At 51.8% G+C, this 26343-nt stretch overlaps 1 protein-coding gene across 1 annotated transcript in view; it reads left to right on the top strand.

Annotated features, from left to right (window-relative positions):
* COL13A1 (collagen type XIII alpha 1 chain) overlaps positions 1-26343 on the top strand; it is a 145621-nt gene that overhangs the window by 21420 nt on the left and 97858 nt on the right. The window contains exon 3 of the mRNA XM_057505377.1: positions 16035-16165. Within this exon, the coding sequence (XP_057361360.1) occupies positions 16035-16165 (131 nt within the window). The remainder of the gene's footprint in view (positions 1-16034; positions 16166-26343) is intronic.

Below are 26343 nucleotides of genomic sequence, written 5' to 3' on the forward strand. Positions count from 1 at the left end.
CAACCCATGCCTGCCCCCAGTTTGCCTCTGTGGCTGAGGCCAGAGTCCTGTGGTGGGTGTGTTCTTCCTTGTGGCAGCCTTGGGTCCCTGGGACACATCCAGAGGGCTTGGGACACATAATCGTGGGCAGAAAACCCACCTCCTTCCCTTCCTACTCTGACCTCGTCGGCATCCTCCCAGGATCCTCCCTGTCCCGAAATAGCCATCTGCTGGCTGGGGTCCGGCTGCATCCTGCTTCTGGGTTGCATGTGCTGTTTGTCAGGGAATAATGGGCCTGCAGGCCTGGGACGGATGCTTCAGGAGGGTCACAGCAGCCAGAAGTTCAGAGGAATAGGTGTGGGCCATTTGCAAAGTATATGGCCTGATGGGACAGGAGAAAGGCCTTGAGAAACTGATACACAGACTGTGGGACTTCCTGGGCCACTTGAGAAGAATACAAAGCTCAGGGAAACTCTCCCAGGCCCTGTCCCTGTTCTGCTAACAATGAGGATCAGGACAATATAGGCTCCAGCCAGCAAGGAAGCAGCTACTTCAGACCCGCCACTCTGGGGCTGGGTGGGGCTGGCGGTGCCGGCAGTTTGGTGTGTGGTTTCACACACAGCGGGGCCATGCCAGCTGAGCCGCTGGAGCTGGTCGCTTCACCTTCTGGTCCTCAGCTCTAAGGGAGAGAGTAGGCTAGCGTCATCTGCTGACCACTAGGCCAAGGTTTGGGCAAGGGGATGATAAGAGTCAGGTTTGTGCACTAGCAGCACAGCCAGCGCAGGTAGAGAGGATGGATGAAGGGGAGAGACATTGCCTCCAGCCTAGCCAGTGGAAGAGGCCATGGCCTTCCTCTGATTTAGAGTGTGCTGGTGAGAGGTGCGTCCAAAGTTTCAGGCATCAGAGGAGCTTGGGCTTCTGGGAAAACTTCACTGAGGAGGTGACCCTGGGGGTCGGTGGTAAGGAGCAAGGAAGTAGAAGGGAGGGCACAGAGTTAGGGTACAGAGTCAGCTGCCACCATAACAATAGACTGGCAAATACAGGGACTTCAACCAGGCAGATGGACAGGCTCTTCCTTAGCAGGCCTGAGGAGGGTGTTAGGGCTGCGAGGTGTCCCTGCCTTCTCCATCTTGCAGCTTCTGCCTCTGGGCCCTTGGCTACTGCTTTGTTCTCATAATCCCCTGGCCATTGAGAAAGGGGAAGGGCTAGTGTGGATATGTCCAAAACCTTAAGAGCAAAGCTTGAAGGAAAAAAAACCCTGACGTGTATCACTTCTGCTCATATCCCAGTGGCAACACTTAGTCACATGGTCACCCCAAGTCCAGGGGGTAGCCGGGCAGTCTTTGCTGGATGGCCATACACCCAGAAGCAACTTTATTACTATGGAATGTGGGAGTACAGACACTGAGGCACGAGCAATCTGCATAGAGGGCATCCCAGTCTGGGGCCCTGGCACAGACACACTCAGAGTGAGAGAAAGTCAGAATATTTGGGGAAGACAAGCAGTTGAAAGAAGCTGGACCATAGAAGCAATGGGAAGTAAGGGTAGAAAAAGATAGCAAAGGGCCAAGCTGAGAAGTTCCAGCTCAATCCATTCACCAGGAGAGAAATATTTTTCATCCTGAGGATGACTGATTGGTCATGGCTGCCTAGAGGGCTGTGCGAAGAGATTCTGAGGCTACATCCAGGCTCAGCAGAAGATGTGGCAATCACTAAATGATGTCTGCCATGGTGCAGGCGTGGAGGCCAGCAACACCTGTGCCCTGGCTTTGTTACCCCACAGGAGATGGCGGGATGTCAGAGAAGGTTTGTGGACCAGGGATAGGGCCCAATCCAATTTACATTCTCAACCAATAACTGGCAAAGATGTGGAGGAGGACTTGGAGGAAAGAGCAGTCCCTTCCAGCAACAAAAGTCTGTGAGTCTATGAACAGGGCTTTATTTTCCCATGGGCTGCTATTTATGTTTGGAACTGCCTCTCCGGGCTTGGTTATCTTCCATAGGTGGTGAGAGCTGGTGCCCACATGTCCTGAAGCCCTCTCTTTGTCTAGCCTTGCCCTGTTTGCCCTGGTGCCAGATTTCGCCACCAACAGCTTCACAGCATTTACATGGCCAGGGCCTATGGTCCCAGCTTCTTCCCAAACTGGGCCCCTCTCACCTCCTCTGGGCAACAGCAGACCCACAGCCTCCCATTCTTTGTGGTTCTCCTCATTCAGATTCCGCTAACCCAGAAAAGGTAGAATTCAGACCAAAGTTTCCCCTGGTGCCACTAATAAAGAAAAGGATTGCAGAGATGATGGTTGTTTTAAGGAGAACATTTAAACTAACAAAATACTGTTTTCAGGTACCTCAGAAACTCTGCTTTTCATGCAAATAATTGATGGGTTAATTTGGAATCATTCCTGGCTATTCCTTAAAGCACATCCCTGAGGGCCAGCCTGGGTAGAGACCCTCCTATTTGATTCAGACTCTCCCTGGTCTGTTCTGCACAAGGGACAGGCTTTTATGTGCTGTGTCAGCTTCACTGCCTGCTCTCCCATCCCTGCCTCCTCCTCCTCCTGACTGTAGTTCTGTCTCGTAACCCATCTGACCTCCCAGACACCCAGGCTCCAACCCATAGGGGCAGCATTGGTGCTTCCTTCTCCACAAGCCACTGGACTCCGTCAACTGCTGGGTCCTGCCAGCTCTACTCCTCTGCTCAAAAACCTTCTATGATGCCCTAGTGCTTGTACACACCCCCACCCCAGTGATGAACCTGCTTTGCCTTTCTAGCCTAGTCTGTGGCCAGTCTCCCACTCTGCGGTATTCCTTTTCTTTCCATACAATCGGACTGCTCACCTGCCCTGCCCATATGCAACAGTGTCTCACCTGAGCGCTTCCACTCATACTGTTCTCATACGTTTGTTCTCTGTTTCTACTTGATGGACTCTTAACCCCTCCAGGCCAGCTAGAGTGGCCCTGCAGCTCCTTGTGTCCTTTACTCCTACCATAGCCTGTGGCTTAGTTCTACTATTTAGTTACACTGTTAATATAATCCTTCCTCAGTGCTCAATGTATAATCCAGGCAAAACCACCTACTAGGAGAAGTAATTTGTCTTCAAATGAGAAGTGAAAACAGACCAAGATGTATATACTTGCAAAGGTTTCTCCTTGGCCATGAACATTAACCATTTGATTTAGATTCTGTAAGCGCTTGACAGCAAAACTCAGTTATGAGACTCTTATAGCGAGAGGAGCCTTTGCAGGTTTCCAGCCAGAAAGCCCCCTTTCCCCCTACAAACCACACCAGGCAGCCAGCCTCCTTGACATCTCCACCTGGATGTGTCACAGGCCCCCATCCTCCAAAGGCACTCGGCTGAAGGCAGCATCTCTCTCTCAGATGTGGCCCTTTTACAACATCCCCACTCTTGGGGAATAGTGCCATCACCACGCACCCCCAGCAGCTCGGCTGGAACCTGGGAATCAACCTGGATGCTGCCTTTTCCCTTGCCTCCCATTCATCAAGAGCCCCACTGATACTGTTGCACAGATTCCCTCCATCAACACCACCATTACTCTTGTTCAATCTGCCCCCATCTCTCTCCTTCCCCACTGCAGCAGTCCCTAACTGGCCTCCTCCAACCCCTTCTTCACTCAGAAGTCATGATGCTCTTTTTAAAATTAATGTGTAATGCTAGTAGGCATTTTAGCATTTCCCATCCTCCTAAGGATAAAGGTCCAAATCCTTTATCACAATAATGTGGCTTGCTGCCCCTCAGATGTCCCTGCTTGCCATTACCCCTTCCACATGTCCAACAGACTGCCTGGTGACACCCGTGTGCTGGTGACAGCATTTGAAACAGGTGGTAGGTGAAGGGGGCCATGGCCAAACAGGAGGGGAGATGCCGTGCTTTAACATCAGACAGCCAGTCAATAAATCTCAGACACTGGGCTCCAAATGAAGGCACTTCCTGTGCCCTCTGTGGCCCCATTTAAGGCAACCAGCTTAGCCCCAGACCGAGGGCTGGCTCCTACTTTGAGGAGGCCCCCTGTACATAAGGAAGCCCCAGCCCTTGTAGGGAGGAAGGTCAGGGAGCCAGTGTGGGAAGGGCTGCAGAGAACCGCGGCTGCCTGCTGTGAGAATGCCCCCACCCGCCTGGAAGCTCCTTTTTTTCAAGGCCCTCCACTTTGCACTTTAGAGCCACCTGGGGAATTCGCCAAAGTTAATTTCTTCCCCATTTCCTCCCCAAAGCACTTCCAGATCCCCAGTCCTCCTGGACAACGCTGATAATGTGTTTCTCCTAGATCAGCTCTGATAACACCAGCCCGGGTGGTCGCTGGGATTTGTAGAGAAATAAAAATAAGGAAATGGAAGTTTCCGGAAAGGCAGTATGCTGCAGCCAGAAGAGCCCTGGACTGGGAATCAGTCCCAGTCCCTGAGGGGCTCTGAGCAGGTCACTCTCCTCTCTCTGGGCCTCAATTTCCTCACTTGTAAAGAGAGGTGCACGACTTTGAAGAATAATTTGGCAGTATCTGGTAAAGTGTGCATGGCCCCAACAGTTGCCCCCTTCCTGTGTACATCCTATAGAAACATTCACACATGTATGAGAGGAAAGGGTATTCACTGCAGCACTGTGTGTACTATTGAAAATAGGAAAAGAAAACCTAAATATTTGTCAGCAGCAGAGTGGAGACACATCGTGGGCGTATTGAATTGTAGTACTTTCACCAGTGAAATACCATACATGCAGTGAGCATGGATGAACTTGACCTTCAGACCAAGCAGTACCCTGGATGAATTGTATCCCACTGAGGGGAAAAAAGCAAATTACATATTTATAATATAATTCATTTATATAAATTTAAAAACATATAAAACAACACATTTTTTAGGGACTGTTTGCCTAAGCAAAGGTATATAAAGAAATGCGTGGGGGTGATAAGTATCAAATTCCAGGGGGAGGAGGGACCCAGGAGACTGGGATCCCTGGGGGGTTGACTATATTGGTAACTAGTAAGCTAGATAGTGGGTATGCCAGTTTCATTTTATTGTTTTGATAACTTTATTGAAATAGAATTCACATACACATTTAAAGTATGTAATTTGATGGTTTCTAGTATATTCACATAGCAGGTGGCCTTTTCTGAGCGCCCCCAGAATTGTGCTCCAACAGCCATTTGGCCCCATGACAACAGGGCAGCAGCCAGGCATTGAGGGCTGACAAACTTGCAAGGTCCTTAACTTTTCTGAGTTCTCTCCCTCTGCCGTTGTACGTGAATGTTCAATGAAGTTATATACCTAGTATACCTCCTCTTGTCTGGTTCAGAATCTGCTCTTAGGACTCTGACTCCCCCATTACAAGAAGATGGTCCCAAGCAGGGCTGCGGCTGTGGCAGGCTGACCCCACAGTTACAAGTGTGGCCTCTGAGTTCCAACAGACCTCATGTAAACTGGAGATAACAATAGCACCCACCTTACTGGGATCAACATGGGGCCTAACACATTCTTGGCTCTAAAAGGTTGTTAGCTGCCATAATGATGATGATCTGATGTTGACTGGAAAATGGTTCTGGGGTAATGGAGTCATAAGGAGAAGTTACAGCCTTTACCCAGTGGCATCCAGCCACATGAGGTCCTAGAAGAGAATGCCATGTCATGCCACTGAATGCAACAGGGAAATGTGCTGAAGCTACGGATGTCAGCTCACTCCTACTTCCTCTCTGGCCTGCTGGGGACTAAGTCATTCTGACACTATGAAAATGTTCTGGATGCCTCTATTTACAGGACACCACGCAGTGCACTGCAAGACATACCAGATAGGTGAGGTGCATGCCTGCCCTCAAAGGTGTGTGGCAGCATCTGTGCAGGGCAGGAACCCTCAGTCTGAATCCCTGCCCTCTATGCCTGGCTCTTCAGCATTGGAAAAGCTACTAACCTCTCTGAGTTTCCATTAGCTCATCTCCTACATATAAATAATGATTTTACAGGGTTATTGCAAAAGTGCCTGGTCAAGTGTGGTGTTCTGTACAAATGAAAGATACTAAAGGGAGAGGAATTAGACTTTCCCACAATTCAGTTATCTGGTAAAAGGTGGGCTGTGGTGGGTGCTGCGGGATATAAACAGAGGGCTATGGACTGTGCCAGACGAAGGGTTAATTATAAGTGAGATGATGGTCAGCTCTTGAGCTCACTGGTAACACTTAGGGTCAAAGGACCTTGGGACCCTGATTTATGAAGAAAAACTTGCCTTCCCTGCATTCCATGCCTCCAGCTACAGCCAGAGCAGGAACCACTGGGTGCTGGGGTTTTTGTGGAAGGTCTAGTACATGCCCCCTAGCCATACAGAGGCAGGCAACTGGCCTCACTCTCGGTCCTGAGAGGGCAACAGGCCACATTTGTAGCAGCTGTTTGTTGGGGTGGAGGTGACTCTGGAACTTTACAGGAACTCCAAAGAACAAGGGGCGGCTGGCTGGCTGGGTGAGGGCAGCCAGGGGGATGGCAGCACCTGCTGTATCTTCCTTTCTCCCTCACCATCCAGCTCCCTGCCTCGGAGAGGCCAGCAGAGGAGACCAGGAGAAAGAAGAGACCATTCCTCCCCAGGTGTCCAGAGGATCCCCCACTCCTGTGATGATTCCATGCATTTGTATCACATGCTCCCCACCCCCTTCCCCAACCCTGCAGAGGCAGGCCGGGAACCAGGGGCCAGACTCTGGGGCTGGCTGTGTGCTCTTTAGGGCTCCAGGCTACCCAGGGGCTACATCTGCAAGTGACATCGGCCCACAGTGGGTTAGTGACTGCTCTAGGCCCTGTGCTCAGGACCCTGGCGATACAAGGCAAGCCAGACACAATCCCTTCCATCCAGGGCTCGGTAAATGCTGAACAGAATCCAAGCATCACATTTGGAAAACCCAAGAGAGGGAGTGATTATGTTCAAAGGGAAGAACCAAGAAAGGCCTCATGGAAGAAGTGGCCTTTGAAGCAAGCCTTGAAAGACAAGTCAGATGTCAGTAAATGAAAATGTATATAAGAACATTGTTAACAAAGGAAACGGTGGATAAAAGTAGAGACTGAAGGAACATGCTTTATTTCCTCTCCCAACTCTGGGAAAAGAGAAATAATCTAGAAAGGCTGTTGCAAGCTCACATGGCAGGATGGAGTGAGAGATCAAGCTGGAGAGGTAAGTCGGGGGCTGGGGAGGTAGACCATGGAGGGGGTTGGACATTGCCCTGAAGATGCCATGGAAGTTTCCTCAGAAAGGGGGTGACCTGACCCAGCTGTGTGAAGCTACAGTGTGGAGGATAAATTAGAGCCAAGGAGAGGAGCCATGAAGGGACTGCAATGGCCGTCCTAAGAGAAGACATGGAGTAGCACGTGGAAGGGGCCAAGGGGAGCAGCAAATTACAGAGGGGTAAAATCGGCACGAGTTGGCCACCTATTAGGTGTGGGCAAGGGAGGGGTCAGGGCAGTGGTGAGCCTTGATCCCCAGTAACCAATGATGATCATGGCATGTACTCATATTAAGAGATGGCTCCATACCTCAGGTTTTCAATACAGCATTGCTTACATTCCCATCCAGCACTCTGTGTAGGGCTCTGCTTATCCCTGGTTCACAGACAAGGAAAGCAAGGCTCAGAGATGTTCAGGGATTGCGCAAGGTCTATGGCTAAGAGCCAGAGCCAGAACTCGAGGCCAAGGCTTCAAATGCCAGTGCATGTGCCCTCAGGAACAGAGCTGAAGGGAGCAGGGTGGAGAGGAAGGATGCAGAGCCCTGTTCTGGACAAGCTGGGGTTGCGGGGGATGCAGGGGATGTGGATGTCCCCGTGGAAGTGCTGAGGGCCCAGGAGGGCTTGTCCTGGGAAGACTGGGTGGCTCTGATCCTGTGGCCTTAGAGAAGAAAGGCCTTACATCTGGCTGGCTGCTGTCACTGCTCAGGTCACAGAGAGGGCAGGGGCACATCTTGCTGGAGAGCCTGCTGGAGGCACCCAGACTGGAGACTTTGTGCCACAGGACTCGCTGCCTCTCCCATCTGTGCTGCAGAGCTGCTGAGGGTGGAGGGGCTCCCTGCCCAAGACTCAGTGGAGTGTCCTCCAGCCTAGCCTCTGTCTACTCTACCCTGCAGGGACCTGAGGGAAGGTGTCCCACAGTGATGCTGAAGGAAGACTGGGGGCTGCTCTGGCGGGAAGGGCGGGAAGCAGGAAGGGCTATTGGCCCTTGGAAGGGACTGCATGGTGGGACATACTGAACACATGGAAGCAGCCCTTGGTTTTTCCTCCTGGAGCCACCCCAGCTTCTCACTCCCTCACTGGCTGCCCCTGCTCCTGTCACAACCAGCCAGCTTCTCACTTTATTTACTCCCTGGAAGATTCCTGTTGCACATCAGGCAGCTTGGATGGCCTCTGACAGAAGCTAGTGTGATTGCTCACTTTGCACACCTCACTTTATCTTCCCAACATCTCCCTGAGGTTAAGACTTATATTACCGTGTTCTCTAGGTGAGGACCCTGAAGCTCAGGCACACAGACTCAGGAAGTAGCAGGGTTAGGACTGGAAACCAACTCTGACACGTCAGAAGATATGTCCTTCTGATGTCCATCGTACAGTGTACATCCTGTAACAACCCGAGCGCCACCCTGGAGCCAGGACTTGGCGATAACCATAATGGGTGCCTGGGGAGGTGGCAGCAGGCACAGCTGGAGGACATGGACCGCCAGAGCAACAGCACGTGTACTGCAAGCGTACTGTGTGCCAGGCTCTGTTGTGAGCATTTTATTGCATTATTTTATTTAATCCTCATAATTACTTTATGGTAGATACTATTAATATCTCAATTTTACATATGAGAAGACTGAGGCCCAAAGAGGTTATGGATGTGGCCAAGGTCACAGAGCTAGCATGTTCTAGAGCCCGAATTATTTAAACCCAAGTGGTCTTTCTCAGAGCAAGCCAGAGCAGTGCCAGAATGCAGCCTCCCTCTCTCTCTCTCTGTCTCTTCCTTTCACTCACTCACTCACTCAACAAATGGTTCTTGAGCACTGGCTCCGTGCCATACCCTGTTCTCTGGAGACTTAGAGAACTCACAGTCCAGGTGAAGCAGTGGCTGTGGTAGATCCTAAGGGCTCAGGTCGGGGCAAGTGGGTGCCCTGCATGGGACAGTCTGGCTGCAGCCCTGGGGCCCCAGCCCCTGGGATCCTAGACCCTGTGAGGTGAGCCCTGGCAAGGCATGGACACTGGTGGAGAACTATGTTCTCGACGTGGCCTGCACAGCTGGCTTTTGTACGTAAGGCACCAGCCCCAGGGGTCCGAAAGGACCCCGTAGCCCAGCTGCACTGGGCTCCTTGATGAGAAGCAGGGGAGGCCCCCAGCCCAGAGGGGAGCTGGCTCTAGGCACGGAGGTGTGGCAGAGGTTGGTGGGGGCGTGGGAGGTGGAGGAGAGAGGATTACCAAAGGGTCAGGCCCTCCAGTAGCTGAGCGGCAGCAGGGGTGGCTCAGGACCTTTCCAGCTCACTTCACAAACTCATTTTCAGATGGACACTTCTTCCCACCCCTCCAGCCGTTGCCATCTGCTGTGTGTGATGGGATGCCAGGAAAGGCATCGCGGGAGTGTCTCCAGGGTGTGGGGGGCTGCAGCTAAGGGAGCAGAAGCAGGCTGGTCTCGCACACACAGAGCTGCGGCTTTGGCAGGCTGACTCCTCCATGCCATGGAGGCCCTGGGGAGGCTACTGGAGGCTGGAAGAAGGGCGGAGCCTGGGCAGAGGGTTCCAGCCATGCCCGCCTGCCACTTTAGTCCACCCAGTGGGGAGGAAATGTGATCAGTCAGTCTGGCATGGAGCCTCAGGATAATGCCCCATGTGAGGAGGGTATATAAGTGGACACCAGCTCCCCATGTAGTTATGTGAGCTGTCACAGGGTAGACTGGTATGGGTGACAGGCCAGCAGGGAGGGTGTGGCAGAGCCCAGGTCTCCTGGGGCACCATGTTTGGGGCAGACGGGCGGTAAGCTCCCACACCTGACTGTGTGAGGGCACAGAGGGCTCTCCTAGCTGTGTCCCCGGCTCCAGGGCTCCCAGGGCCCAGGGCTTTGGCAGCCTGAACATCCTCTTCATTGCCCTTTAGGCCTTGAACCTCATGCCAGTCCTTCTCGAGTGAAGAATTTCCTTCCCCCTTGGTGCTCATGAGCCTGGACTTCGTGGTGTCATTGATGCTCCAAGGTGGCCTTACCCATTGATCACAGCTGGTGTCGGTTCTGAGTGATGGTCCCCACATCGTTATAGTTCCAAGTACTTAACATCTCCCCTGGCTGCATAATGCTTTGCTGATTGGCACTCAGAGGCACTGACCAGTTGGTGATATTCTGTTTTTTCCTCCGGGAATGCGGATGTGAAGGGGGTAGGTGACTCATTGACCTCAGTGTGCCCTGATTCTGAGCGGCAACACTGCAAGTCCATGAAAATTGTTTTTTAAAATTCCATTATGTCATTATTTTAAAGTCACGTGCCCCTTTCTCCTAACAGTGGGGCATTTTAGATGACCGAGTTGCCTTTCTTGTTGAGGTTATGTATGACTGTGAGTCCACGGTGCCTAATTTGTTTTTGTAAATATAGATCGTTCATTTCCAACTCCTGCTCTTGGTTTCCTCTCCACCAACCATGAGAGAGAACTTGACTCTGTAAAGTGTGCTCCACTTTGGAAGAATTCAGCTTCCAAACCTCACAATCATAATACTGGCATCTGCCAGGTGCTCCCCAGCACAGCTGAGGAAGGAACAGGGGAGCAAGAGATGCATTTAGAGAAGGAGAGGAGCCTTTACGCTATGGGGCAATGTTGGCCTAATTCTGAATCCAAACAGCTGCTCTGCCAGGTATGGAGGAGGGAGTTTCTGCCCTCCTGGTCCTGCAGGGACCGAGGGGCACATGCCTCCCCCTTCCAGACCCACAATCCAGACTGCAGAAATGAGGGACATCAGAGGTCACCTGGGGCAGGGCCAGATGGTGACAAACCCTTTCTTTGAAGGGAATCTTACATTCAGTCCAACACATACATCATATAAATGTAAGAGTAGAACAAACCAAAGAGGTGCATCCCCCTGGTGGCCCTCTCCAGGCCCCTCAGAGCTCTGGGGGCAGAATGCAAAACCACTGGTGTTGTCCAAGCTGTTTGCTTTGCAGTTGGGGAAAATGAGGCCCTAAGAGGGAAGGAGGAGCTTGCCCTCACCGGCCCAGCCTAATGGGGACAGAGGCAGTCTCTGCTCTGGCCAGGCTCTTTCCAGCAGTCTTGTCCCCCAAGTGGGTCACCAGAGCCACTACTGGGGTCACAGGGGAACAGGAGTTTTATGGAAATTGAGTCAAGGCAGAGAGAGATGTAAAACAGTCCAGTGGCCAGTGTCGGCCAATGCCATGGGTCCCTGATGCCTCCTGAGGCCACAAGCTCCAGCCAAGCTGGGTATCTGGTTCCAGATTCATCTGTCCATTAGGCAGCCTACCCTTCCTGACAGAATGAAAGATGCTCTCATATCCCTAAAACTGCTTGGCCACTGAAGCCACCAGCCACCACACGGTTGTTTCTGGGATGCAGTCAGATTCAATCTCCTCTGCTCTCCCTGGGGCATTTTCTCACTCACCCTCTTCCTTGCTCCCCTGGAGGGTAGCAAATTACCTTGGGAGTTAGAAATTGGCTTTGACTCTCCCTTCTCCACCCTCCATGCCCACCCCCTTGTGGGGTGGGCCCTTAAGGCAGTATGATCATGTTTCTGTAGAACAACAAGCTCAGAGATTCTGCAAAAAAAAAGAAAAGAAATAGATATAGATATACAGAAAAGGAACCAAATTTTATTATCCAAAGGAAACTCAGCCTGGCATCCCCTATCTGATGTTCATTTCAGCATCTCTGAAGTGGCACTGGATGTTACTTATAGCATGTGCCCACCTTAAAATCCCTCTGTGGATATGATAAGTCACTTTCCTGGTCTTGGGAAGCTCCAAGATCTCCCAGCCCTTCTCAATTTTCATGTGGCCCTGAGCTTTGTCATCCAGCCTGCACAGGGGGCTGTGGTCTGTGCATTGGTTACTCTGGGATGCTCTATCCACCATGCTCTGGCAGGGCAGGGTCTGCACCTGCTTCAGGGCATCCAGGCAACCCCTTCCGCAGGTTTCCAGGGCCACCGGACATGGCAGTGGCCAGCATCCTGCCTTTGTCCCTCCCCCACTCTTGTCAGAGATGGACAGGCCTGGACAAGATCTAGCATGAACCTGGGCTTTACAGAAAGAGTTGAAGACTCAAAGAAGGCAAGAGGGTCTTTCAGTGTCACTCAGCCATTTCCAGAAGTACTTGGACGAATGAGTGGCAGGATTGTTCTCTGGCCGAGTTCCAGGATTCAACTGTGTTACAATGGGCAAGTGAGGTAACTTCTCTGAGCCTCGGATTTCTCATCTGTGAAATGGGAATAATGACATCATCTGCCTCATTGCACTGTCATGGGCATTAAGGAGATGTATGTAAAGTATTCAGTGTAGTGCCTAGCAGAAGATGGTGCCTAACAAATAGTATTGAGCTGCTGTTACCCAGCTCTTTTGAACAGCGGCCCAGTATTCTTTTGACTGCCTGCATTGCCTCTCCTCCAAAGCCTCTGAAATGCCACTGCCCTGAGGACCAGTCCTTCCAGGGAAATTTGAACAGGAGCACTTGTAAGCTACCTGTTGGCTGCAGCAAATGCAGGTAGCTCCACTGAACCCCACAGAGCACCAGGCATTCAGGTGGATACAGGCCTTTTTAAGGTATCACATCCACACTGGGAGATGGGGGTGAGTTATTATGCACACTACCTGGATCTGACTTCTGAGCTTCAGCTCCAGCATCAGTAAAATGGGGCTTTGACAGCCTCACTGAGTGACTGGGAGAGCCCAGTGACTTCATGCATGTGAAGGTCCTTAGAAAGCTCTAAAATGGATTGCGGTTTGTTACAAATGTGCCAGTTGTTATTTTTATTTATATGACGATGGATAAGACCTGACCCCCTCCTTCTAGAAGCCCATCCCCTGAGAAGGTCTCCAAGCATTGTCCACAGGAAACATTTCACCACTTATATCCTGTAGTTCGTACATACCAGCTGTGCAGTTTAGAGAGCATGGTTTTAGAAGTCTCTCTGGGAAAAGTGGCCCTTTCATTTGTTCATTGTACTGGGCAGGCATTGCACTAGGCCTAGGGATATAAGGGTCAACCTGACAGACAAGTCTTGCCCTCCTTCTAGTCTGGAAGAGATAGCCAATAAGCATATAAAGAAATAAATAAGAAAATATCAACTGATTATTATGGCAAAATGAATCAAGGGTATATTTTCTGTGGGGTCTGGTGGATGGGCAGAGGTTGTATCTGTGTATGATGGTGGTCAGGGAAGGCCCCCATGAGAAGGGGACATTTGAACTGACAAGAGGGAACCAGCCATATAAAGAGGTAACAAATGACTTAGAACTTGAAAAGTGCTTAGACTAACTAAGCCTGGTATAGAAAAAAGCACTATAAATGTGTCTATTAAATAAACTAATTAAATAATGAAATCAGAGGATGGTGTGTGAGCATTCTGGCTGGCAGAAACAGCATGTGCAAAAGTCCTGAGGTAGAAATGAGCTTGGTGTGTCTGAGGAGAGAAAGAAGGTCAGAGTGGCCTAATGGAATGAGGGAAAGGAATAGCTCAGAGAGGTAGAGGAACCCAGCCCTTGGCATACCTTGCACAAAAGACTGGCCTGTGGGTTTTGTAAATTTCATGCTCAGTGAACCAGGAAGCCACTGGAGGGCCTTTCAAGGGGGAGCCACACACCTGGGGTACATTTTACATTCTTTTTGTGGCTGGTAGAGAATGGATTACAGAGGTGAGGTGAAGAGGCAGAGAGAAGAGCCTTTTGTGGGTGTCCAGGTGACAGGCGATGGTGACAGAGGGGATGCAGAAAATGGACAGACTTGGGATATGTTTTGGAGGCACTGGCAGACCTTACTGATGGGCTGCCTATGGTGGAATGGGGAGGAGATGGCAGGAAGCCAAGCAGGGCTGAGTTCTTTGACTGGAGCCGTTGGATGCCTGGGCTGGGCTGTGAAGCATGCCATGTGGAGAATGGCTGCAGCCCTAGGTGCTGGGTAGGGGCAGGTTCCTGGAAGGATGGGAACAGGACTGGAAGAAGAGGCTGGAGGGACGGTCAGTGGCACTGAGGGAGCCTGGCTGCCAAGAGGTCCTGTAATTTACATGCCCCTCGCCCCTGCAATGGTATCTGTTTGCTAGAGTGAGAAGTCGGTTGAATGGCCTAGTTTAACCTCTAGTGCATTAGTTTAGCCCCATGCAGAGAGGGGTCTGGGTGGGTGGGGAGGGAAAGCCGGGAAGCCATCTGTAGGGCTGTGGGAATACAGCATGTTAGCTGATGTGCTGTAAAGGGCCCGCAGAGTCAGAGCCGTCCCCAGTTCTCCTTCCCACTGTGGCAGCTCACGGTGCATGTCCTTCCCCACTGACTCCAAAATACTAAGATGATGGGCCCCCTTTGAAACTTGAGCGAGGTAAGTTTAGGACAAATTTAAGCAAGCCTGCTTCTCACAGTAACTCGGGAGCTCAGGGGACTGGTTACCCTGTGAGGTATTCCAGTCTGGGAATGTCGCAGGATCCCAAAGGGATCTGGGTAGAAGGACAAAACTCAGAGCCCTAAATGGCTCCTGAGAGGAAACCTGGGATCTGCGTGACCTTTAGGTTGACGTCAGGGAGGAAACCAGTCCCTGGAGCCTTCTGCTGGCAATGGCGTCATGAACCCTCCCAACCTCTCCCATCACCCCCTCCTCATGGGCCTCACACCCCAGGCGCCAGAGCTGGGGGGCCTCAGACTCTGCTCCATGCAGTCCTCTCCTCTTGCCAGGAGGATTCTTCTGTCGCCCCTCTGCCTGAAACCCTGCAGAGGTGACAGCGCCTCCATGACAAAGTCCAACTCAGCCAGCCATCTGGCCTCATCTCTCCCCACTCCCCCAGCCCACCTCACAGCCTCGCTGCAGCACAGCCCTCCTCGGCCTCTCTCCCTGCTCTATCCTCGGGAACTTATGGTTCAGGGAAGGAGGTAACCTCCATTAATCGTATCAGCAAATGTAAAGTTTTTCATGAAAAACTAGAAAAAGTCCTTAGGGCCAGGGAGGTCCAGGAAGGCTTCCTGGAGGAAGTGATCCTTTGAGAAATTGACCAGGCAAAAAGGGAGGGAGGGCATTCCAGGCAAAGGGAACAGCATGTACAAGAGCGCAGAGGTGGGAAGGAGGGTGGCAAGAATTAGAAATGGAAGGAAGAGCAGCGTGGCCAGAGCAGGGAGCTTGCAGGGAGACGGGGGTATGAGATGAGGTTTAGAAGGGCAGCAAGAGTGGGAACATGCAGGGCTTTGTGGACCACAGAAAGGTTTTGGTCTTTATCTCAAGTGCAGTGGGAGCCACTGAAGGGTATCGAGCAGAGCCATGGCATGATCAGATTGCCGTCATGAAAAGTTCATAGCTTCTGCACAGAGCAGAGACCCAAACCAGGCGTCCTCACATCCAGCGCCACGTGATACCCACATTCGGTAGCCCTTCTGCACGCCCCAGGGCACTGCGTCTCTCTAAGGACTGCATTTCCCGCCCTGCCTCTGCTCCAAGAAGCAGTGGTCTGCCTGTGCTCATTGGCCACTAACCGTTATCCCCTCCCTGAATTCTGGCTTTCAGGGATACAACAGTCTTCTTGGCACCCCTGTCTTCAGCAGCCACAACAGGCTGTGGGAGCCCAGACACTGACCCAGTGCTGCCAGGGCCATTGTCAACAGAGCCACACCCGTGGGGCAGGGCTGCCTCACTCAGGGTTTGCTCCTTTGGGGAACAGGGAGCCCAGCACCCTGCCCAGCCCGCTGGGCCCTCCTGTGTGAGGGTGTCAGACAGGGGCCTAGCAGTGGGTGGGCAGTAGCATTTATCCCGAGCAGTGGCCCTCACATGCCTCAGGTCCTCATTTGCAGAGGTCAGTGCCAGGACCAAGCAAGGTTAAATCTTCCCCATGCTTGGGCCACAGAAATGCAGTATGAGTAAACTGTTTACGTTCTCCAGCTGCAGAGCCTATGACCAAAGACCTCCTGCAAAGAAGTTGTGGCTTATGGGAAGTCAGAGCTGGAGGATGTGGGATCATCTTCTCCTGTGCCCACTGTCACAGCAGGAAAGGGGGCCCAGGGAGGTCCAGAGTCTCACACAGGTCAGCCATACTCCACAGAATGTCAGAGGATTCAGCTGGTGGCCATGGAGGTCACCAGCCTGCCCTGGGGCTGGTGTCATGATGTTGAGCTCCTCCCCACTGCACCTACATCTGGCAGTGATAAAAGGAGATGAGTTAAAGCATGACAGTTCGAGGTCTGGGTTCAAAGCCAGACAACCCTGTGCACAAGTCCTGCCTTTATCACTTGACAGCTCTGGGCTCTTGGGCAAGTTATTTAACCTTTCGGGTTTTCTTTATCTACCCTGCTGTGTCCATTATGACCGCCATTAGCTATATGTGACTCTACATTTAAATTAATCAAAATTAAATAAAATTTAAAATTCAATTCATGGGTCACACCAACCATGTTTCAAGTACTTGTGTGGCTTGTGGCAATCATATTGGATAGCACAGATATAGAACATTGCATTATTGCAAAAAGGAAGATAATGAGAAGACTTAATCCATTGATAGTGATGACGATTAAATGAAATTATCAATGTACAGCAACCTGCACAGCACCCAGCATATAGTGAGAGCTCAACTACTGTTTAGTGATGGTGAGGGTGGTGATGAGGCTGGTGATGGGCCATTCCCTTCCGTGTATATCTGTCCTACTGTGTTCTCCAGGAGAGGTACTGCCACTCAATAAAAAGGTGCTGAAGTTAGGAATCAATAAACCTGAATTTGTTCATCAGTAAAAAGATGCTGATCATCTGCTCTGTACCACGCACTGTGATAACTTTGTAATGGGTCACAAACTCAAATAAGACATGGTCCTCATCCTTTAGGAGGGATGTAGAGGGTATCTACACAAATAAAGTGCCGAATTTTTTCAAAAAGGCATCCAAGGAGAGTCAGAAGCAAAAGGAAAGAAATAGCAAACCATGAGGACTTTCCAGAGGAGGCATCATTTGATCAAGGTCTCAAAGGAGGAGATAGATTTGATCCTGGGAGGGCAAGAGAGCATCCCTGACAAGGGAACAGCATGTGCCAACCAGTAGGGCATGAAGTGCTCTCTGTGCTATGGAAATGATGGATCACTTGGCATGGCTGGTGCAGAGGTCATAGGGCGCAGGTCCTGTACTCAGCAAATACCAGACACTCAGGATGTGTGAGTGTCCTACCTCCCTGTGCCTCATGTCTCCGGTTTTACCCCCTTCTCCACTTCATGCCCCAATGAGCCTGTGACACACAGTGAGGTGAGATGAGAACACCTGCCAGCAAGATCAGTCCCATCACAAATATAAGGTGGTCTGAGCTCTGTGCCCCAGCCCCCATCTGTAAAACAGGAAAGTAATAGCAGCCGCCTCGTTGGCTTGTTGTGAGGATTGAGTGAGTACACGTGACGCGCTTAGAGCAGGAGCAAGCACAGAGTGAGCACTACAGAAGGCGCAGCTTCAACCTTGGCATCACGGCAGCACAGACGGTTGTTTCTGTCTTTGAGAAGGGAAGTGTTGGCGGACCTGTTTGATCATTTGAGCAGGACTTGAAACTTCTGGAAGTCATGGCCAGCCATGCCTCACCTATGTTAAAGGCTGTTTGAAACCACGGAGAACATAAACTGGGTGAATGCAAACCGGAGAGAGGTGTGCCCCAGAATGTCAATTACAACAGTGTTGGGGAAGCAGCTGGGATGGGGCCTCAGCTCTGGAGTTGGTTTACTGGCTACAGTGGTTTTATTCTGGAGGGCCTGGTTTCCGTTTGGCAGTCCCAAGGGACATGACTTCATAGGGGTTTTGAGAGATGAGTAAGAGTTTACTGGAGAGGCCTGTATGAGAACCATATCATGCTAAGGCCTTATACCTAGTTATTTGGTTTTCTGTCCCTCAGTTTCCTTATGCAGAATAGGACATTTGGTTGTGTGGTGCCTAAGATCCTTTCTGAGTAGCATCTTCTGATTTGTTCCATGGAAGGCTTAGGACTTCTCTGGAGATCCCTTCCTAGAAGGTGCCAGCCTTGGGAAGAACACAGGGTCTCTCTAGCCTCCCGTAACTCCTGTACCCAGTGGTGTACAGGCTTTGGGGAGGCTGGAAAAGTCACAGAATGGGCAGTTTGGGCCTGAGTTGGGAAAGCCTATGCAGAAGAGATCATTGCCCAGTTCTTGGGGCTCTGGCAACCTCTGGGCCATTGAGCACCTCCAAACTCCAGCTTCCTGCCCTTTTCCCAACATTCACAACACAGGACAATGCCACTGATTTCTGTTCCCCAGACCCACTCAGTCCCGGAGAATCTGTGGGAAGTGGGGGGGTAGACCTTCGCAGACTCCTGCTCCAGTCTGTCCGGTCTTGTGGCCAGGTCTCTCCTGCTCACTCTTCTGGTCTTAGATGACAGCTCCCATCCAAGGGGAGCTGCCTCTAACCTCCTGGTTTAGGTCCTCCTAGGTTCTAGCCCTAGCACAGTGCCTTGCATATAATAGGCCCTCGGCATATGATGACTAAGGCCCTTGATCCTCAGCACACATGTCCTACTCAGCTGCAAGCAGGCCTTGAGCATGAGAGAGGATGAATGAAGACACATCTCTCCTAACCCCCCAAGAGGCCACATGTGCTCTATAGAGATGGGATAATAACAGAGCGGTGGTCTGGCAATGCCTCACAGGTGAGGGGGTAAGGGACCAACCTTGGGAGGGGCAAGAGTCCAGGTCTCCCTGGGTGAGTCCCCACACCTCTGAGGGACTCTGGCCTGAACTAAGGCCTCTTCTTATGCTGACCTTCCCTGGGTGTGGTCCAGGGTCAGGGCAGTCCTCTGACCACCAGGTCATGCACTATGTGCACTTTAAGCCACATGCTCTGTGACATCTCTCCGCTAACCTCCTTTCTTCTCTCAATGTTCTCCTCTCTTCCAAACCCCTAGGGTGTCTTGGGCCTTCCTTGCAATTGTCTTTGCTGCCTCCTCATCTCCTTTTAATGTTGGGGCTTCTTGAGCCCATATTTACATCCTAAACCCTTTCTCTGATGATCTCATTCATTCCAGTGACCTCTGTTTCCATGGAGATCAGTGTTTTTCAAATTGCAGGTCACAACCTATCAGGTCATGAGATAAATTCAGTGGACTGTGACCAGCATTTCTTTTCAATTAAATGAAATCAAATGAAGAAAAATGAAGTAGAAAATATCCAGTGCATTGCATGTGTTAAGGGAGCTATTGTTTCATGTAGCTTTTTGCTTCTGTGGATATGTTCCAGTCTGGGATTTCTTATAATAGGTCAGTCAAAAATTTGAAAGCCACATAGGTTTGGGTTCTTGCCATCTCCCAAATCTCTGCCTTCAGTCCATTCTCCTTCCCGGCACTCTGAGTCTGTACGTCCAGTTGCCTACTACCCATTTCTACTGGCCCACAAGGAGCTCCAAGTTACTGGCTCCAAAACCAAATGCCCCATTTCCCTCTTGAACCAGCTCGTTGCTCTTGTATCTCCAGCCTCAGAGAGAATCAGCCCTGCCCACCCACCACCAAAGCTAGAAACTTGAGAATCAGTGCAGCTGTCACCCTCACCTTCGCCCCTCAGTCCACCAGGTACCACATCCTGCAGATTCAGCCTCCTTGGCATTCCCCATGTCTGCCCCTCCTCCCCACCTCCTGCCACTATCTTACGCCTACCCGCCATCAGCCCTCATGGAGATTACACCAAGCCTCCTCACACTTTGCAGCTAGAACAATCTCTCAAAACTGCAAACCCAATCAGGACCTCCCATGCTGAAGACATTAAATTCCCTGGGGTACTTCCAAGATCCCCCCTCTTGCTCGGTCTGGTCTTTTTCTGCATTCCAACTGCGCCAGCCTAGGCCTTCTCCAAGCCACCAGCCCACTTCAGTGCTTCCTATCCCTCAGCCTGCCCACCCTCCCCAGCAGGGATCCACTTCAGGTCACCGGATTTGGGAAGCTTTCCCTGCCTCCCTACACCCCTTCTTGGCACCATCTCTGCTTCCCACATTTCAGTCTTCCTCCAAATCAACTCCAACATCCACCTTCATCAGAATCACCTGATCAGCTAAAAATACTGATGCCCAGGTCCCACACCAGGCCCACAGCGTCAGAATCTCCAAGGCTGTAAGCCTAGAAATCTGCATTTAGTTAAGCCTTCCAGGCCATCCTTCCCCCACTGAGTTTGGAAAGCCACTGCTATATACAATTCTTAGCGCCTTTTTTTGTTCTCATCTCCCTTTCCCCTACTGAATGGAAAGTTTGAGAGGCAGGTGCTGGGACAGGCTCATGACAGGGCCCAGCACAGGGCCTGGCATAGAATCAGTGCCTAGGCAGTTCTGAATGAACCATTCCTGGACATGGCACAGTTCCCATCCCCCCTCCTTCCAGCCTGAGCCGGAAATAACCTTTTCTGAAGGCTTTTGTGAATGGTTTGTGATCTCTCTGGGAGGCTGTGCATGTTTCCCTTGGTTACAGGGGAACCTAGATGAGGAGTGGCCCAGCCTTGGTGGCAAGGGGCTAGGGGTGGCCCTAGGACAGGGAGCCTGGGTGAGGAGGGGGTCTGGCCAGGTGCAGGGGGATTGGGGAGAGGCTCCTGGTTCCTAATCAACAGGAAGGGCCTTCTTCCTCCAGGATCACTTTTCAGCCCAGCTGCTTGGACATAACCTGAGCTGGGATTGGGGCAGTGGGGGAGGGGCAACGACAGACACAGAGGCTGATGGGGAGGCAGCATCTGGACAGACAGCCACTGGCCCTGCACGCCTGGCGGCTCCCGCACACCCCCAGTGCCTGGGGAGGCCTGTGCAGGGACAGGGCTCAGCTGGTAGACACAAAACGCCCCTTGCTCCCCTCCCCCCACTCTCCTCACCTCCTTCTGCTCTCTCCAACCTCAGGGACATTCAATCCTTCCTTTGATGGACAGCCAAGAAAAGACTTCTTCCACATCCTAAATTTGTTAGCACCAGCTAATCACCTTAACCTTCCTCCCTCCTGTGCTCCCAACAGGCGCTTCCTTAAAGACACAGGGCGCATTTTTGCTTCTCAGCAAGGAGCTCCAGGAGGGACAAAATTCCCACCCGCTGATGACCCTTCTCCACGCCCTGGCTGCCCGTGAATGCCAGGGTGCAGGTGCTTGGGGCCGGGGCTGCAGCAGCAGCTGGCTGCCTGGAACCCTCTGGCTGCCCCTCTGTCATACCTCCCTGGGGCTGCCAAGCGGCACCTCGGCCCTCACGAGGGGCTCACCCCCAGGGTGCTGCGAGCAAACTGAGGCTGGCCCCATCCCAGGTGGAGACAAGCAGATGAATTCTCTTCTCAGACACTTCTCCGTAGCCCTCTCCTATTTTCTCGCTCCAGCCTTTCCAAGCTCCTCCTGCTGCCTCCATCTATTGCATGCTGTGCAGTGTGCCAGGCACCATGCTGGCAGTTTGACTCCAGCTCCTCTGCAGCTCTAGGAAGTAGGAATTCTTATTCCCATTTTTCAGATGAGAAAACTAAAGCTCAGAAAAGTGAAGGAACATGTCTGCGTAGGTAAGGTCATCCAATGAGAGTTAGGGCTAGAGTCTGGGGACCCGGCCCTGACTCAGGAGCCATGCTGTTGACCAGTACCATCCTATCCCCAAACACACAGCTGCACCGCTTGCACATGCACCCACACTAGGTGACAGTGACCTGCTGCGATCTCTGCAGTGAAGACGGCCCTGTAAACACCTTGCTCAGGGCCAGGCACAGAGCAGGCCCTCAACATGTGAGTGCCCCTTCTTCCATCCTGTCCTCTCATCCCTCTCTCCCCTTTCTCCTTTGCTTCCCTGCTTACAGCCCAGGTGAGAAGAGCCAGGACAGAAGAGAATGTGGCTCTGAACTCATCTTGGCCTTAAGCCTCCCAATAAATAACGGATCTGTGTATAAATCTCTGGCTCTGCAGCATCTCAGCTTGAGAGGACAGGCGTTTGCTGGCCAGGGATTAGGAGCCCTGAGAGGGAGGGACAGAAGCCTCCAGCCAAGGTGGGGGAGGGGCTCTTACTCACACTCTCTTTACCCTCCCTATCTGCGACCCCAAAAGCAATCAGGTGGGTCCCGCAAAATTAGCCAAGAATCTTGAAGAAAGTTCAATAGGTTCTTCCCTTCAAGGTCCTCGGTCGAGTGGGACTGGCTCCTGGGTGGGAGGGGGCCCTCTCCCTCTAGAAGGCTGGATCCTGCACCAAAGGAATGAGAGCGTCTCTGAGAGCCAGGGTGCTGGAGCCCCGAGCCAGCGCAGCCCAGCCCTTCTTACTCCCTGGCTCCACCCTCTTTCCTCCTCCCGCTGCCTGGCTTCTCCTTGTACAGTTATTGGGGCTGATGGATTCTAAGGTCATTTGCTCAAGCCCTCTAGTCATGGAGGTGGGATAGGCACTGGGACCCGCTGAGATGAGGGGCCCTGGGGAGAGGTGGCCAAGAAGATGGATCGGATGGCCGCATGAGCGAGAAACCATGAGTCAGCAGATGTTGCTCAAAGTGCAAGCAAACTGTGGGCCTGAAATGAATTAAAATCGCCCTGTAGCAAGTGTCCTAACCCACACATGCCGGTTTAGTAACAAGAAGTGAGCTGCCTTGTATTGAGGGCTTAATAAGTGCAAGACCTTACATCCCTATGCCCGGCAAGCTGGTCCTATTAGTTCCATTTCACTAAAGAGGCTCGGAAAAATTAAAGGAAGCTTGCCAGGGGCTCCATAGCTACTGAGTCACTGAGATTTGAACCCAGGTCTGTTTGGCTCCAAAGTGCAGAGACAATGGTACTTCTGAGAATGCTTCTGGGTCAGTGCTGTAAGGAATTCTGAGAGTGTGGCTGAAGCCCCACTCAGTGAAGGAGAGACCGGCCTGACCTGTGAGGACTCATTTTCTGTTTCTCTTGGATGATATCTGATTCTCCATTCCCTGCCCCAGACTTCTGTGTGCCTTGCTGGAGACAGATAAACAAGGATGTTTCCTTGGTCCAGAAAGGGATCTGCCTCCCTTATGAAAACGGAGTGAAGCATCCTCTCCAGACGAGACAGCCTGCACTCGCAGGGGCTTGGAGGCAAGCAAGGCTACACCATCAACCCTGAGATCCGCCCCCAACAGCTCACCTCCTCCTGGTGTGTCATAGTCAGTGTGGACAATTATATAGCCAAGGGCTGCCACATGCAGCTGGCATTAGCTCCTGTGACACTGTCCCCATGGGATTACCTACTGTTGCCAGTGTCCCCCACCATGCAAGGTACCTTGACCCCCTTCTCTACCTGAGCCATGTGGACAATTTGTTTCCATATTTATGTCCAGCTCAGAGGAACTGGAATTGCCTTGACAATTTGAACAAAAACAAGAGAAATATTAAAATAATTTTTTTTAAGTCTTAGAATTTTTTAAAGTTCTTAAATCACAGTGCTTACAAGGAACAGGTTTCTGACCCTAAACTAATGGAAGGTCACCTCTAGGCCTCAGCCCCATTCTCTGGTCCCACCAGAGACAAGATGGGATTTCCCTCTCCTCAAATCCCTTTCCTACTTCCTCCAGAAAGGCAACTGGGGGCTGGCAGAGATGCCTTGCTCACCTGGCCAGGCATTCATTGGGGGCTCAATGCCACATTCATTTCCTTCCACTCCTGCATGGAGGCCCATGGTCTTCTTTGCCTTCTGTCTTTGGAAAGGGTTGGGAGAATATTTCCTCATGATGGCAGGTTTCTATTCTTACTTATTTTTAAAAAGAAGAAAGGATATTGTTTCTCTCTTTTTCACATCTCCCTCTGACACATCTCCCTGGCCTCAGCCTCAGGCTCAGCTCTGGGGACTTTCTGACCCTGGTAGTACAGGGGACCTGTTTCTTCAGAAGCCAACTGTGTAGTCTTGTGTCATGTTCAGGGGCTGGTGATAAGGGTGGTGTCCTCTGACATCTTCCCAGGCTGCCCAAACTGTCCCTGGAACAGGTAACTACCGTCATCCGCAGGTGACTCTTTTATGGGTATCTTTTCCCATCTGCTGAAGTCGCAATGCCCTTTCCAGTCCTTACCCACTGTGAGCTGCCTAGGAGAGTTCAGCTTCCCTGAATTGTCCTGCCCTAGTGCCTGAGCTGTTCGGTGGTGCCACAGCCAGCACCTGAGTGAGGTCAGAGCTCAGGAGAAAAGCTTGGCTTGATCATCCTAGGCTCCACTGAATGATTTATTAGCCACTGTCTCCATTAGGGGCTGTTAGCACATCAAGCAGTATTTGCACAGCCTGGAAAAGTAGTGGCTAAGACAGGCACAGATGGTAGCTGTAGCTACACCATAAAGCCTCCCCTGACTGGAGTGCGGGTGGAGGGAAGAGAGTGTCACTTTGGTTCTCGACTACAGCAAAGGCAAGATGAGATCCAAACGTCCACATTCCTTAACATGAATTTATGCTTCAGCTCATGAAATCCTTGAGTTTGGAACACTGTGAGTTTAGACCGCACAGAGTAAAACAGGTAAAAAGCGTGGACTGTGGAATCAACAAGAGGTTCAAGTCTCAATTCTGGTCTCTGGGAGTTATGGGACATAGGGCTCATCATGGACTCTCAAAGCCTGGGCTTTGCTTCCAGCAGGGTGCGGGTTACAATAATGCTCTTAGAGGCCCAGGGAGGGGAGCTGGGACCACATGTGTAAACTATGAGACACTCAGTAAATATGATTTGTTACCTGACAGCAATGTCCAATGTGGGGGTCCTCCAGGGGCCGCCCCATAAGAGGAAGAAGCTGCCTTTGGTCAGGCTGTGCTTGACCTAGTGCTGTCATCCTGGTGTCCACTTTATTCTCCAACTCCTCAAGGGCCTCCCACCATGGGCAAAAGGATGGGCTGTTCTCCTGTGATCCTGAGGGGCTACGGCAGATCGGGTGCCCTGGGAAGCTGATTTGGAAATCTGGGAAGGGAAGGGAGGGAAGCAAGAGTGGGCAAAGGGAGCAGCTGAGCTGTGAGGCAGTCTCAAGGAAGGCCTTTGCCACGCCCAGGAAGCTCTGGAGCCGGGATGGCTCTGAAGCGCTATGCCAAGTTGACCCCTGCGGCCAAGCCACTAAGGAGGCCATTGGAGAAGGTGGTTCTCTTCAGCCAAAGCAATTCCTGAAGAGAACCAACAAAGAATGCTGTGCGTGGGCAGCACTTTCAGTGTCTGGGGGATTAAGCCCTTGATCCCCTGAGGGGGAGTCAGGGGACCCGTCACAGCATCTGCCACTGAGGGCTTCATACAGGTGCCACCACGTGGCCCAAGGCCTCCGCACCAGTAGCGCCGCCTCTGCGTTCCCTACGGGCAGCCGTGCTCCCCCCAGGAGAACGCCAGGTCCCGGAGAGTTCTTGCGGCATTCCTGTACGCTCTTCAGAACCTGTAGGTTTGTCAGACCCAGTGAAGGCCTATGTCCCCCTTCAGCTCTGACATTTGAGGATTCCTCAGGCTCAGACAAGTAAGAGCATCCGAGGGAGCTCCTCCACCCCTGTGGCAAAGTCTGGACAGCCCACGCGTTTGCCGGTCCCCATGGGATAGAAGCCAAGCTCCTTGCTCCAGCCTTCAAGATCTCTTGAGATCGGGCCCCCTCCTGCCTGTCCTGCATCATCCCATGTCAAGCTCTTCCCTTCCGAAGCTCTGAGGCAGAGCTGTGTAATGGAAGTTTCTACCGTGATGCAAATATTTCATACCTGAGCTATCCAGTACAGTAGCCACTAGCCACATGTGACTATTGAATACTTGAAATGTGGTTCATGAGACTGAGGAATTGAATTTTTTTTACTAACTTTAAGCGGAGGTAACTAGTAGCTACCATATTTAGCATCACAGCTCCAACCACAGGGCCATTTTTTCACTTTCACAGTGAGGAGCAGGGTCAGGGGAGAGGCAGGGGCTGGGACAGGGACAGGACTGGGGCTGGGGCAGCAGCCTGGGTAGGGACCGGAGATAGGCAGGGGCTGGGACAGGGGGCAGGGTTTGGGACAGAGACTGCTCAGCCTGTGTTTATTGTGCTTTCCTGGTGCCTGGGGCAGAAAGGGACCAGATTTTGGAGACCACCCAGCCTTTTCCTCTGCAGAGAGCTCTTCCACCCACCTCCTCACCCCACCAAAGCCCTCGCCTCAGGCTGTCCAGCTGTAGGGAGGTGGGGTGGAGGGGCTCTGTGCAGAACTGCAATGGGGGGAACTTCTCCACTGTGAGCTCCTTCACAGGAAGAAGCACCTGATAACACAACTTGGTCTCCCAGGGTGCCCTGCCCCCTTCCAAACAGCATCTCCTCTT

The sequence above is a fragment of the Manis pentadactyla genome, chromosome 8 (assembly GCF_030020395.1).
Source record: "Manis pentadactyla isolate mManPen7 chromosome 8, mManPen7.hap1, whole genome shotgun sequence".
Taxonomy (NCBI): Eukaryota; Metazoa; Chordata; class Mammalia; order Pholidota; family Manidae; genus Manis; species Manis pentadactyla.